This window comes from Periophthalmus magnuspinnatus, chromosome 12 (assembly GCF_009829125.3).
Source record: "Periophthalmus magnuspinnatus isolate fPerMag1 chromosome 12, fPerMag1.2.pri, whole genome shotgun sequence".
Lineage (NCBI taxonomy): Eukaryota > Metazoa > Chordata > Actinopteri > Gobiiformes > Gobiidae > Periophthalmus > Periophthalmus magnuspinnatus.
In genome coordinates, this window is record NC_047137.1 from 3,034,993 (window position 1) to 3,050,198 (window position 15,206).

General features: G+C 38.9%; 1 protein-coding gene across 2 annotated transcripts; it reads left to right on the plus strand.

The window, feature by feature from the left end:
- The first annotated feature begins 2,278 nt into the window (after nt 1-2,278).
- On the plus strand, nt 2,279-15,154 carry LOC117379512 (calcium-binding protein 1-like). 2 transcript variants are annotated; one of them, XM_055225740.1, is made up of 8 exons: nt 2,279-2,600; nt 2,806-3,051; nt 13,133-13,163; nt 13,249-13,392; nt 13,480-13,589; nt 13,708-13,782; nt 13,855-13,927; nt 14,211-15,154. In XM_055225740.1, exons 1-8 carry the CDS (start codon nt 2,331-2,333, stop codon nt 14,234-14,236), a joined length of 975 nt encoding a protein of 324 aa, XP_055081715.1. In that variant the 5' UTR covers nt 2,279-2,330; the 3' UTR covers nt 14,237-15,154. The 2 variants fall into 2 exon arrangements, with proteins under 2 accessions (XP_055081715.1, XP_033832126.1); XM_033976235.2 differs by lacking the exons at nt 2,279-2,600; nt 2,806-3,051 and adding exons at nt 9,339-9,646; nt 12,276-12,443 and having other exon boundaries at nt 14,211-15,148.
- Nucleotides 15,155-15,206: the final 52 nt, after the last annotated feature.

A 15,206-nucleotide genomic window follows, 5' to 3' on the forward strand; every position in this document is an offset into this window, starting at 1 on the left:
CAGCTGTTTTAAACCAAATTCTTCCGTTTTGGACTGTTTTGAACAGCACAGCAGCTGTATGCTTGGTAGCACTTGACATCAGGGCTACTTGATTGACATAAGTCACACTGGAGGGACAACAGTGTGACAGATCAAGACAAAAATTAGTGCTTTTATGGTGTCTTTATCCTTTTAAAGCAGGGGCATGGATGAGCTTCACATAATTGCATTTTATTTGCATTTATTTATTTATTTAGTTCCAAATGTGTGTAACAGTGAAGTGGGCCACATTGCATCCGGAGGCCCATGGCCTCTGCTACATTCCCCTCTCTCTACAGACAGCAATAAAGACAGAGGACACAAAACGAAAAAGTCAAACTTCTCCACACATCAGCCAAAAAGAACAGTAATTTTGAATGCATGTTCTATATAATAAGGGAAGGTTCATGTTGGATGATTTAAAGCAAAGCATCCAAACTGTTATGTTTCAGGCATGTGCAGAACAATAATGAGTATAATGGAAGGTTTACCGCTGTCAAGCATGTCCTCTTGTAACTTTCAGCAATTTATGCTAAACAGCACACCGGCTTGCTAAACATATTTTCTTGTGTGGATTGCATTCATTTCTTGTGTATCTAAATGTCAAAGTTTAAAATGATGTAAATAAAAGTGTGTAAATGAAATTGATCAACTGATTTTCCCATGGTGCCCTGCCTTGCCGTGATGCAGTGCTTTGAGGAGGTAAGGAGAGGGTACAGTGAGCCATTGTGGAGCAGGAGGAGGCAGTCCCTGGAGCAGAGGAGAAAGAGACACAGATGTCACTGCACTGAAAATCCCCAGAGACAAGAACAAAACTGTGTGTTCATTTCTGTATTATTTAAGAGTATCCTGTAGCGTGTAAGTATCACAAATAATAACATGTTGGTGTGCTCTGCATGCTGGGACATCTGTTCTGAGATGGGTGACTAGGTCAACCGAGGATGTGAATGGCTCCACTCTTGTGTTTCTGTTTTCTGTCTTGACAAAACCCAAGCAGGAGTTCGTAATTATTATTATTAACACATTTTCAAAAGGAGATTTGTGATCTGACAGGCCCAACTATTTTTGTTCTTTTAAGCTAACAGTCCCAAGGCAGTTAATGAGCACGTGGGACTGCTGAGTAAAATTGAAAGGTTATGTTACTATTCTTAGCTAAAGTCCAACTGTGTGTCAACCTTATTCTTGTGTTTTAATGATTTTTAGTAGGTTTTATGCATTTACTTTTATTTAATGTACTTCAACTTACTTTCCAAATAAAAATGCCTCCTGTGCCAGTGAACAAATTTGCTGAAAGTGTCCAAAAGCATTGACCGCAATGGCAAAATGGGCGCTAACAAAATCTCCTGCATGGGTGATGTTGTGTGCATGGAACTAAAAAGTACTTCTGGGAACGCAGCTGTTGACAGCCATTGGCATGCTCTTAAATTCATTTTGTAAGAGGAGGCTGTATAAGATTCATGCCACAATGTTAATTGGTTGAGCTGACCAGATATTTCTGGCCAGTGACCAAATATTCACAAAGAACAAAGTGCTTCAAAAAATGTCTCTGCACTTGAGTCTAGCCCAGACATGGGCAAACTATGGCCCGGGGGCCACATACGGCCCTTTGGGCTTATTAATCTGAATGTGACCAAATAATATTAAAATAGGTAAGGGTAAACCTTGTCCAAAGTTTTTCTGCTGTGTTTGTTTAACTGAAATTTAATAAATTCATTATTATTTAAATTTAATTTTAATGAATGCATTTGGAAAACAATTTGTACAATGAACCTCCTTTGCTACATGTTACAGGCCATATATATATATATATATATATATATATATATATATATATATATATATATATATATATATATATATATATATATATATATATATATATATATATATATATATATATATATATATATATATATATATATATATATAAACCCACTGTGGCACGTGTGTCGTTTGCCCACCCCTGGTCTAGCCTTTTCATCCCTTGTTAAACATTATAGGATCCTCGCTGTCCGGTCATGCCTGTGAGTTCGCCTGCCTTTGAAAAGTTTATTTTGCTGCGAGTCGAGTTGTTAGTTTTGTATGACGGGCAGTGACGTGAGTGGAACTTGCGCACTGACTGCTCGTGTCCGTGCCACGCACGAGGCGCTGTTACCAAAACTCCGCGTGGATCGTCTCACTCTGCCAATCAGGTGCACCCTGCACGAGCTCAGCATCATTTGCGCAGCAGCTCAGTGATGTTCCAGAGTGTGGAGTAGGCACCCTGCTGGCACGTGCTTCTGATCTGCCTCACGCGCAGAGAAAACACCAGGATGAGTTCCTCTCTCCCGAAAAGCGAGTCTACCACGTCTCTTCTCCGCTCTCACGGCCAGGGGCTGAACCAGCGTGGTGCGGCTGTAGGAAGGGAGTCTACTGCACGGACTGAAACTGAGACCGAAACTAGCTCCAGGAGACCACTCTGTCAACCTCTGCGCGGGGCGCAGCGTGCGCAGAGGATGGGCGACACTTTTACTCAAAGTCGGAAGGAGAAAGACCGGGGTAAAAGTTCAAGATCCAAGCAGAACACATCACACCATCAGCAGGTAAAGACCTTAACTCTGTTGTTTGTATAGCGAGTTGACAGATTATTTGATCTTTGTCTTAATTTAATTTAACTGAAGTTAAAATTAATTTAGCTTAAGTTAAATAAAACGTAAAATGCATTTATTAAATCCAGTTGGAATATTGTGTGCACACTGCATGCGCCACAAATTCCACAAACAAGTTCTGTAATATTTTGGTTTTCAGGGCAGAAAGCCCTCCCCATCCACCCAGCCCAAGAACCAGGACGATGCCGCTTTCCTGTTCGAGCCCAGTCGGCGGGAGCAGATGCTCCCCCGCGGCTCATCATCCAGCATCAACTCCACAGACCCCCCAACGGCCAGTGCACCTGTGCGTCATAACGCGCACGGCCGGACGGGCAAGAGGCTGAGCGCAACACTCTCAGAGTATGACTCCACGCTTCACCCCATCGTCAAGTCTGTATTTGGACAGGTAAGATGCGTAAAAGTGAACTGACTTCAAGAGATGGATGTAGAATTTCAAAATGTAACATTAAAAAAACAAACAAACAAATAAACAACTAAACACATAGCCTAATGTCTAGTATATTATATTGGATGAATAAAAGTAGTAATGTCGATTTTTATCTATATGGATCAACTTTAAGTGTCTGTTGCATTTATTGGTGTAAACATTAGCAATGTTTACACGTAAACCGCTGTTTGTTTGTTTTTTATTGAATATAGCTTCAGAGAGAACAGAAATGTCAGCCTTATCACTACAGTGAATAGTGTAAAAAATCTTTTACGGCCGACCCCTCTCTCTGGGCAGCTGGAATGAAGCCCAGGAGGAAAAGGCAATTAAAGCAGTTGCACTGATGATGTAATTAGGCAATTTACAATGTGTTTGTCCAATATGAGAATCATCATCCAACTTCTTTGTTAAAAGCATGAGTGGACAGGATGTTGGGTGTGAGAAAGGTCAGAGCCAGGTGAACATAGCACTATACTGTGTGAGAGCAATGACTGCACGTAGGCACATTAAAAATGAATGTGGGCTTTGTGGCTAAATTATTCCCAATAGATCATAATATTTGATACTAGTCAGTTTTAAAAAGAGGGTCATGTGCTCTTTCATGCATTAAGTTGTGAATGCACAACCTTCATCACCAGTGTCACCCGAGAATCAAAGAGGGGGATCAACTTTCCCACTGCATGAAGTCTTTAACGATGAGTGACTGTCAAAGCTGCTATAGGTGTAAACAGGTAAGAATGAGGGAAAGCATACACTGCATTTTCATATTTGACTTTAACAGGTGCCACAACAACTGCATATGAAATGAATTAGGGGTTTGGAGTATTTGTAATCAAATTGTATTACACATTTAATTTCTCAATTTCTCAACTAATTAATCTAGATTGTCAATAATTAATGGTGTGCACAGTGGGAGTGTGGTTAGTGCACATGCCTTTCTGCTAGGGTATTTTAAATGTTTTACTGTTGGAGTCTGCATGTCCTCCCCATGTAATGCTGTGGTGTTCTCCGAGTATACCTCGATACCTCCTACAATGTATGTGTTAGATGGCCTAAATTGGTCATAATGGATAAATTAATTCTGAGTAGTGTGTATATGGTATGCATGTTAATGCAACTTATGTAACTTTACAGGGCATACTCTTGTCTTTACAGGGCACACTTCTGTCAATATTTACTTTATTCGCGTTAGATTTTCTGGTTTGGTGTAATTTAACTAACAAAAATCAAATTTGCAGTATAATCTTATTTTACTTTTAATGAAATATCATTTATGGGTTCACTAAGAAGTATTTTGTGCATGGTCCATCTGGAAAACAATCTTGATTAGGGACCTTTGGGACTGCTTTAGCCACTGTTCATTGAAACAGCATGTCTGTATGGTTTCTCTCTCATGCACATACATTAGTGAACCTCAATCATCAAAAACGTTAAGCTCAAATTAGTTGAGATGGAAATTAGAATAAGAATGAACTTTTATATCCTAATTCAAGCATTTAATGCTATTATACCTTGGTCATGTCAGGGCACTATTCTTCATTCATTCAAGACTCTCTCATACGTCATTCCTGTGCGTTTTATACTTTTCAAATACGTCTTTCTGATCTGATGATAAAAAGCTCAAGAGGAGACAATTACCTCCATGTGCACTAATGTGCTCCCGAAATAACTGCTCTCAATTGAGGCCAGAGCTCTAATCACTTCTAAGGTTTCCAGTCTGGCAAAATTCAGCAACACAGCTAATACATCCAGCATCAGGCTGGAATCAAATGTGAAATAGTTGACATAATTTGCACAAAAAAAGCACCAAAACAAGGGATAACGCAACTGTCCTACATTTACATTTGTAAATATTGCATTTAGTAAGATTTTTTTCTTTTTTCACATTAGCTCATGTGCAATTGTGAAAATCTAATTGGAGTTGGTGATGTATAAATTGTGTTATGAAAAAAAGTGGCAGCTTGAGCCTGCATGTTATATACCTGGCTCAGGATCTTCTTATGGGCCTGTGCATCCATTGATGTGGTCATCTTTGTAATGCTGCTTTAATACATGACACGGCCTCAATAATACACACTGTAACTCTTATTATTTCACATTTTCTCTTTTCTTATGTAACATCAAGATCTGCATACAATCCCAGCAGAACTCACACGCTGCCAGTGGATGCTAAAAATAGCACAACTAGACCTGATTATGAGACAGTGGAGGAGGGATGAGCTTTGTCTTGGTTAAAAATAAAATAGTATAATCCTTTTGGCAAAACGCCTACCTTATAAAGACAATTTGGGCAATTTATAATGGAACTAACCTCATTACTCTCATGAAAAAAACATAACACAAAGTGTAGAATGGTGGTAAAAGAAGGGCAAAGTAACCTGTGTTTTTAGCTTGACTGAGTGTGTGTGTGCGCGTGATTTTATACAATATAATAGTATAAAATAACTGATGAATGTCTGTAGCGATATAGATTATAGTGATATGTTTGCTAGCCAGCAGAGGGAGCAAGTACCATTTGTACTAATGGTTCTGTGTTCTTTTCTCAAAGAGAGAGGGTCATAGCACTGAGACCGTCATATCAGCATGGTCGGAGAAGTGAAAACCCAGGAAAATACAGTGAAGGAAGCTGCATATTTGAGGAAGAAAATGAAGCGGTGCAGGGAAATGGGATGGGAAGACAGATCTGATGATGGTTATATAAGGGCACTCATCAACCTAACTGGCCTGCTCCCACCTGACAGGTCAAGACAATGTGAGGAAAGGTCCAAGGGGCAGATAAGCTTCACACTTCCTCCTCTGGTTTTCCTACTGCTCATCCCAACCCTTGGAATACTGCACTGTGTGCTGTTGTTCTCTCTGTCAATTTCTTCCATTACTTCTGATTGGCTAACAAGGACACAGACAAAGCCTATAAAGAAATTATCTAGGTGAGTAAAAATGAAATGGCACACAGTAGCAAGTTTTGGCCCAGCATATCTGTACTATAGTGAATACCAAGCTATTTTTAGTAGCACATGGGTGTATTTATATCATTGCTGGGATTGGAGGAGGAGGAGGAGGTAGAAGTCATTCTGTGGCTAAAAGCCTTTTTTAAATGAGGATTAGATTGAGGATGAGCTGAACTGTGGGTTCTGCTTCTAACGTGATAGAGAATTTTTATCAAGACTCAGAGCTAAATGAGACAGAAAGATGGTGAAACAGAATATGAATGATTAAAGTGGACAAAAGACAGAGATGGAAGAGGTCTGAAATAAGCAGTAATACAAGAATAGAGCAATACACTGATGGGCGGCCATTGTGACGTCTCAAGAACATGACGCAAGTGAGCAGTGTACAGCACCACACTAAATGTTAAAAATGTAATGCAAGAGATGGTGTATTATGCATCCGGTTTAAGGAATATCTGAGGAATGTCCCAAAGAATGGCATTCAGTTTATCTCTCTCTATGGAGACAAGCAGGACACCATCAGGCCAAGTTACAGGTCAGATCTGTGAGGACTCGGCCGTGCACAGTAAAAATTTATGTTTTGTCAGATATATTTTTGCTTAATAAAACACCCATAATAAATGCCTAAGATACACTTAATACTGTAGAACATTCCAGGCAAAGCAACAACATCTCCAAGCAGGTAGTTGATCCCCCACCAAAAAAGTTAAGACCCGTTAAATGTGGATTTATGGTTTGTCTTTTTTTAATCGATTATAATAATATTGAGACATCAGTAATGGACGGATAGAAATCATGTTGATTGTAGCAGGACAGACTGATAAGGCATAAAACTAAAAAGTGAGACGTTTTCAATTATCCTTCTCCTGTGGCAGATAGTAGAGCAAAATCTTAGAATAGAATAGAATAGAATAGAATAGAATAGAATAGAATAGAATAGAATAGAATGCATTTATTGTCACTATACACATGTACAACACCACACACATGCACAGCGAGATTAAAAACAACTCACCCTCCAATACAGACAGACATGGGACACTACAACACAATATAACTAAGATAGTGCCAGACATTAAGACATTTAAAACATTTAAAACACCCCAGACTACAACTCTCAACAAAATTTACAAGTAAATACTGCAGAGTCACATACTGCACTGAAAAAGTATTGCACTATATTAGCTATTGCACTGATAAATATTGCACTGTGTTAAATATTGCACTATATTAGATATTGCACTCAGTCAGACATATTGCACTGTATTAAATATTGCACCATATTAAATATTGCACTCAATCAAACTTATTGCATTCAATAAAAATATTGCACTATATTAGATATTGCACTCAGTCAGACATATTGCACTATATTAAATATTGCACCATATTAAATATTGCACTCAATCAAACTTATTGCACTCAATAAAAATATTGCGCTATATTAAATATTGCACAAGTCGGAGGTCAGTGCATACGTGAATTCAACAGGGTTATGGCACTTGGGAAAAAACTTTTTTTGAGTCTGGTGGTCCTTGCTTTAATGGCCCTGTAGCGCCTTCCCGAGGGCAGCAGGTGAAACAAATTGAAGCCAGGGTGGGAGCTGTCCTTAATAATGTTTTTGGCCCTGCTGAGGCAGCGGGAGGTGTAAATATCCATCAGAGAGGGGAGAGGGCAGCCGATGATCTTTTGGGCTGTCTTGACCACCCTCTGAAGCCTCTCTCTGTCCGCCATGGTACAGCTAATTAACAGAAATTGACCTTAGAAACAAAAGATCCCTAGTTCAAATCATAGTCTGGGCACTATGATATCATCTAATAGTCAGAAAATTCTCATGATTGTGCTCCTTAAAGTGCTACACAGCTAAAAGGAAATTTATTTGTATTCAGTAATTATATTTGTCTTGCACACTTTGTTCTGTCCTGAGGGTTACCAGTCATTGATGGTTTGTCCGGAGACAGAGATGTGTTGTGATGAGCCATTACATAAAATGCATACAGAGAGATAGTCTGGCATGAGAGAGTGGGCGGAAACAGGCTAAGGAGATGTTTCTAGTGCTCAACACGATGATGTGACATTATGAGAGCTGACGGCCCTGTGTCTGACGACTGATGTGCTCTGAAATTCACAATGAGCCTCTGGTAAGAGCCTATGATTCACCAAACACAACCAAAATCTAAAATAACTTTGGCCCAATATTAGGCAGTAGACAAGGGCAAACAATTCACTGCTACATCAAGCACGATGAGTTGTATATATACTAGGGCTGCAAGATGAATCAAATCAAAAATCGCCAGCAGTTAAATGTAGTTTAGAGATTTACAAACGTGTGATTATTGTATTAGTTTGTCAGCTCATATTCCAGTCTTTTGGTTTTCTGAATGTGTTTAAAATGTGAACAGAATCATATTATTAAAACATACATTGCTAATCTAATCATAATGGCAATGTTAGACATTAGAATGAGATATTTTCCAAAATCAGCCCCAATGTACCAAGAATTTTCATATTGCCCTAACAATTATAACACTGATGAAACTACATAAATAAACTGATGAACAAACTAAAAATGTATGGATTAAGAAGTGTATTTTGGGCCATATTAGATATTATTTGTGTTACTCCAGACAAAAAATGCATGTTCAGTTCAACAACTGTGATGGCAAGAGGCTGCAGTTCACCTTATGATGATGCTATTTATCCAAGGACAAGCCATTCTTCACCTCTGCTTTCAAGCTACCATAACAATTGTGCAAGTGAATTGTAGAAAGCGATAGAATTTGTGCTCGCATTAGCAAATCCATGTCATCTCCGGCTCATTTTTTCCCTTTGATCTGCATCCCAGCCCTCCCAGCTCCCGTGTGGAGTTTGAGAGGAAAAAACGGAGGGCTGCTCGAGGTTGGAGCTGGAATATAGTGGGGGATGAGTGCTTTATTTTTAGCTCCTATCCCCATCTCTGTGTGTAACTGCACTGCTGTCTATATAGTATGTGGTGTGTATTTGGATGTCTTGCTGAGGGGAATGTTGTTGTCCTGCTTCCACATTGCTAGAGATTTTAAAAAAAAACAACAACGCATGTGCTGCTGAGAGAGGGAGTAAATGGGAAAGTGTGCAGACAGACGGACTGAGTGAGGGAGGGGTTGAGGTGGTGGGGGTGAGGGCAAAGTCAAAGAGAGAGAAAGAGAGAGAGACGAAAAGGATGCGATGAATAAGCAATCTTGATTTCCTACTCTTGGCGTTGGCATCTCAGGCTACTACCACATGCATGCAGTTTCTTCCCTCACATTTCTGTGTTTTGTCCTTTTTTGTGTCCGTTCCCTCTGAGTGTCCCTCCTTCTAGTGTCCTTGTCTCCTTCAAGTCGTCTCCTTCCTCCCTACTCCCCAAATGTCCGCTTACATCAGTCCCTGACCCACTGAACCCTGTTTTCCCTTTGTAATCACTAGCCTATTCCTATGCATGCCTCAGAACATATGCAAACACACATGCTTACACGTGGGAGCACATGCAGTCAAAGCTTCATAGGCACAATTAGAGAGAAAACATAGGACTATTTATTTTGGCGATGGGCAACTCCGTGAAGTCACTTAAAGTTTTCAACAAAAAGGTAAGAAGGTTTTGTTTTTAGTTTATTTCCCCGTAACATTGTATGTTGATCTCGCATGTGTCATTGTGTGCCCCCTGACATGACCCAGAGGCAATCTGACTTGACCTGCGTTTACAGTAGTACAATATGACTTCCATATTTGTTTTCAAGCCAACTACTGAATATGTATTTAAGGCTAACCGCTGTGACATTTGAAGTTTTGATTAAAGAAGCTTAAAATTATTATTGTTCTAAGCAAAGCAGATGTGAATGATGGATGCACTTCCAATTTAGTGGATAAAAATACATGCTCAAATTAGTGTCAACAATGTACCGGTAGAGACCAGGATAGAAGAGGTGGTGCTTGACCTGCCTGCTCTAGTGAAGAGGTGAATTAGCTTCATAAGAGTGGCTGTTGTTGCATTGTGACCTTTACTAACATTGCATTGCCTGTATCAACGGCACCTGCAAAATGAGACAAAAGCACACAGGTGTACAGCTGCTTTTCAAAGGTAGAAATAAGTGTATTTATATCCTACTTTGTACAGAATATGAATATCAACTGCAATATGCATTTAGCCAACAGTTTTCAACAATGTAATGAAATTTAACATATAAGCATTTAATTTCCAGGCTTAACAAAATGCTCCTTGACAGCTATGATATCTGTACATTATAATATTTCAAAAACAGGAATATATATTCAACATTTTTTTTATGGAGAGATCATTAGATAATATGGCACAAATGCTTCTCAGTGGTTGTATGGATAGCAAGAGGGTCCTGGATTTAATTACCCAGAGCCTACCTGTGTTTAGGTGCACTTATTACTACTGTATGCTGTTTATTTTTCATTAATTTAAATTATTTGTTTGCAAAAGAAATGATATAAAGTTTGACTAGCAATAAAAAACAACACCAATGCCAAAATATCATTTTTTCTCCTTGTCCTCATTCTGTCAGGGCTTGGTTAAGATATTAACATGACATTACCCAAAGCAGATATGACAAGCAACTTTTGTCTTGAAAATCTTAACTTTATCTGCATACTTCTTTTGAGTTATATAACTGATAGCAAGGGGGATTGTGGTACTTTTGTGGAATGATGCGCAGCCCTGCTCCATGCATCACTTGGTCAGATTGCCCAGTAGGCATTTGCTCCTGCAGTGGTAAGTGTAGCATTGCATGAGCTGAAATCAGAAGTGGCACGAGAACAGATGGAGTATGAAGGTCATTGGTGGAACATGCATGACAGTGTCTGAGGGTGTAGTAAACGTATACCTATTAGTATTGAATTTTCTACACATCTGTTTGTGTAGTCCCTCAATCGTCAGGTATGATCTATAGCAAAACAAAACGTGCCTTCTTCAGGTCTGGTCAGATTGCTGGTGGACATTATATATGTTAACTACACTGAAATCAACAAACCTATTTGTTTCAAAGTTTCTGTTTGTTAGCCAGGTCTATTGAACTGCACTGTGAACTACAGTGTGAACTGTGCATGACTCACTATTATTGTCAAAACACGGAAAACAATAGTGATAGGCAGTATGCTAATAGGTGTGAGAGTGCTCATTAACGATTAAGCAAAATAAGACTTATATCACACTTAGTGTAGTTCAATAGACCTGGCTAACAAATAGAAATTATAAACAAATAGTAGATGTGTTTCAGTGTAGTTAGCTCCTCCCCTCAGATAGATATAAGGCTGTGTCCAGTGATCTGACCAGAAATGAACGACCAGCTTGGATGAGAGGTCATCACGCTAAAACTTTATTCCAGTTGACAGAAGTGAACTTTTCTTTTGCTATTTTTTACACTTGTAGTATGCATTGAGCTCATTCATAGCTAAGGGATTTGAGGTAACAATGAAAATGATCATTTGCTACAACTGACTGCTGTAACAGTCAGTTGTAGCAAGTCAAAGCTTGTCTCTACTTGAATAATAAATCTAATGAGCTTCTTAAATGAATGCATTACTAATTAACCTATAGGTAGCAGTATAATTTGGAGGGCTGATGTAAAGACTCTTCAACCTCGGGTAAGTTAGTAATTAGTAATCAAAATGAAATGCTTGGATAAATATTAGCTTTGACCACTTTGACCATTTGTTATTATTTTTTATATTGCCAGATGTACGTTTTGGCTCCATTATAATAGTAATAATGATCTTTATTTACATAGCATACAGGAATCTTCCTTCTGACTGCACTTGCATAAACAGTCCAATGTTAACATTGCAGAGACAGGACAGAATTAATCAGAATATAGAAGTTTTCCACAAAAATTAGGATTATGCATAAATAATTTATTGCTTTGAGCACTGTGGTCTATCTGACATGGTGTTGACAATCATGTAATTTCGTTTTCGTAATGTAAAAAGACATTTTTGCAAACGTCCACAGTTGGCCCTTTGGGAGATAGTATGTTTGTTTGTTGTGCCCTGTGGTGACTGGGAGCAGATGGCGTCAATTGCTTGTGTATCTCTGACTGCAGTGGTTGCTGTATTATGACGAACCAGAGCCCCACACCTCTGTCTGAGTGGCACATGTGTCTTGTCACTTTCCAGTCCACCTTCATACGGTGACTCCATCCTCTTTTAAATCCCTGTCTCTGTGTCTGCCCCCATCCTGACTTGGCACCACTTCAGGACCAGAAGAAGAAGTACAAGGCAGTGCAGTCCAGTGAGGAAGGGGGTTCTGGGGGGGCCTATCTAGAGCCGCTGGTGGCCCTGGCCCAGAACGGAGCCACTATGCACAACGTTTTGGGGCCCGCATGCATCTTTCTGCGCAAAGGCTTCGCTGAGAGCCGGCAGGCTGTACGTAAGTCCAGGAAATATCGCTGCATGATTGGAAGAGATTAGCACACAATATCAGCAAACAATGTCTAAAACATCCTCAGTTACAGATGTGGATAAAATACTCCTATCTAGTATCCATGGTTATACCCAAGAAGGTGAAATATGAATGTGATTTTCTGGGAATAACAATATTTCTATGTCAGTTGCTGTTGCTGTTGAATGTGCTGAGAAGTATGAGTGTGTGAATCCACGTATTAGGATATGACTCTCAACACAGAGGACATTTAGCTGGAGGAAAGATTATTACATCATGACTGTGGCAGACAATGTTCTTCGCTGACGTTTCTGTTTTTTTTTCCATTTTCAGATTTAAAATTCATGTCAGTAAAATTGTGAAGGATGTTTAATGTCACTGCATCTTGTGTGGGTGTTTCTAATTAATTAAAGTGTGACAGTTTATTTTAAATTGAGTGAGTTATCCTGCATTTGTCTTTATCCTGTTTTCCAAGAAGATGCCACAGCAAGAGATGTGAGTAATAAGCTCCTCTTTCGGGGGGAGAGAGCCTGAGGACTTGCTGGCACTCTGAAACAAACCTATAGTTTTCTATTTTCTACTGCATCGTGTGGTGAAAGGAGGGCTGTTTACTGGCAGTTTTTCAAAGTCAGCAGGCTTTGGACTCTAACCTTCAACTGTGTCATTTTTGCAGGACCGAGAGTTAAGACCAGAAGAAATGGATGGTAGGTAGAATTAAAGCTGTGGATGAATGCAAATATGTTTATAACCATGAATCTAAATGTGTGATAAATTCTGTACTATTTGCAGAGCTGCGTGAGGCATTTCGAGAATTTGACAAAGACAAAGATGGATTCATTGGGTGCAAAGACCTTGGTAACTGCATGAGAACTATGGGCTACATGCCAACAGAGATGGAGCTGATTGAGCTCAGCCAGCAGATCAACATGAACTGTTAGTACTTTGTCATTTTGAAAGCACTGAAATCACTACAATTTCACATGGTAGTGCACAACAATGGCCTTGTTTTCTTTTCAACAGTGGGAGGTCATGTGGACTTTGAAGACTTTGTTGAACTCATGGGACCTAAGCTTTTGGCTGAAACGGCAGATATGATTGGTGTAAAGGAGTTGAGAGATGCATTTAAAGAGGCAAGTAATGACAAGCTTAAAAGAAAGAAAGATCAGCTCATTTAGAAAAATGTTACAAGTGACACACACCAATGGCATGAATACTATTTTTTGACAGTTGGCTATTTTTAATGTTTAGTTTGACACAAATGGGGATGGAATGATCAGCACAGCTGAACTGCGTGAGGCAATGAAAAAGCTTTTGGGACAACAGGTACTGATAGGTTGCCATGCTTAGATCTATACTGTCTATGTGTAACTGAAGTTCTTACTTATTCTTCATTAGGTTGGTCACAGAGATCTAGAGGACATCCTCAGAGACATTGACCTCAATGGAGATGGCCATGTAGACTTTGAAGGTAAATTATAATGGAAAAGTAGACACAATGTAACTCATTAGAATCAAAACGTTGTACAACAAATGGAGAAGGGCATACCACTTGTAAGTGTAAGTTATGAGGTGGTCTATATCGTGTTGATCCTGAGGTGAAAACATTAAGAGGGTGGTCAGTCACATCTATCACCTCATAGATTACCTATGTAGAAATACAAAAACATCTTGTCAAATATGGACATATTTGGGAATATTACTGGGGCAGTTGTTTATCAGGGCTTAACAATTATTTTCTTTCTGTTTTGCAGAATTTGTGCGGATGATGTCTCGATGAGCAGAAGAGACATGACAACCTCTTAATGCTTTATTTAACCTCAGCAAAAGGGACTACTTACTAAACATATCAGACCTGCCTGGAGACTGCCACGCCAGGAGCACACTGTTGACCTGATGCTGCTGCTGTTTTGTAGACCTTAAACTGGATTTGGGCTTCACAGATTATATTTATATACAGTATATTAGTGTTACTTGTCATACTGGGTAATTGAAAAATTACTTCACCATTTGGTGCAATACAACTGTAGCAATCCTGAGCATATGGCAGCACTATGCCAGCAAAAGCCTTTAAATAATAGCATGCAACTATTTTATGAAATCAAGATGTAAAGCACAAACATAGAGGCAATACTAAAACAACTTATGCTGTGCTGTGAGATCTGTGTGTTTGTGCAATGTTGTCTCTCTTCACATTCCACTATAATGTTTAGGTAGGATTTTTTTGTTGTGGTGTAGCAACCATAATGTTTAAGCAACATTAAGACTGTCTTACTGTGCTAAATGTGTAAAATATGTAGTAATTCATATTTATGAGGGTTCTGATATACTCTTATTTAACTTTAAACATACCTATAAATATGTTTTATTAGGTTTAAGAAATAATGTTTACTGGGCTAACCCAAGGGATACAGCAGGCCTAGCCTAACAGAAGGGCTATGCCCTTTACCTTAATTGAAAATAAGAAGCAATAAGCTAAGCTATAAAATAGCTTCTTCAATGCTAAAAGCCAAAGAAAGTTTACATATCTTTAGAAATCATGGATTTCAGTAAAAATCTAAGCATTACTGTGGCAGCTGAATTGTGTATGACCATACGGGGTGATTTAAATTTACCTATTACATAACCTAAAGGGAAATCTTTCTATATCGTTTTACATACAGTATCTGTGGAACTATGCATGCAATGAACAATGCAGTTGTAGCAAAACATGAACAAATAAAATGTTTTTATCAAACTATAATATGTTC

Bases quoted from the DNA above. Each gene is read 5' to 3' on its own strand.
- LOC117379512 (XM_055225740.1), top strand. From the start codon at position 2,331: ATGAGTTCCTCTCTCCCGAAAAGCGAGTCTACCACGTCTCTTCTCCGC. The intron at 3,052-13,132 runs GTAAGATGCGTA...TCATTTTTGCAG, and splicing joins TCAAGTCTGTATTTGGACAG to GACCGAGAGTTAAGACCAGA. The intron at 13,590-13,707 runs GCAAGTAATGAC...TTTAATGTTTAG, and splicing joins TGAGAGATGCATTTAAAGAG to TTTGACACAAATGGGGATGG.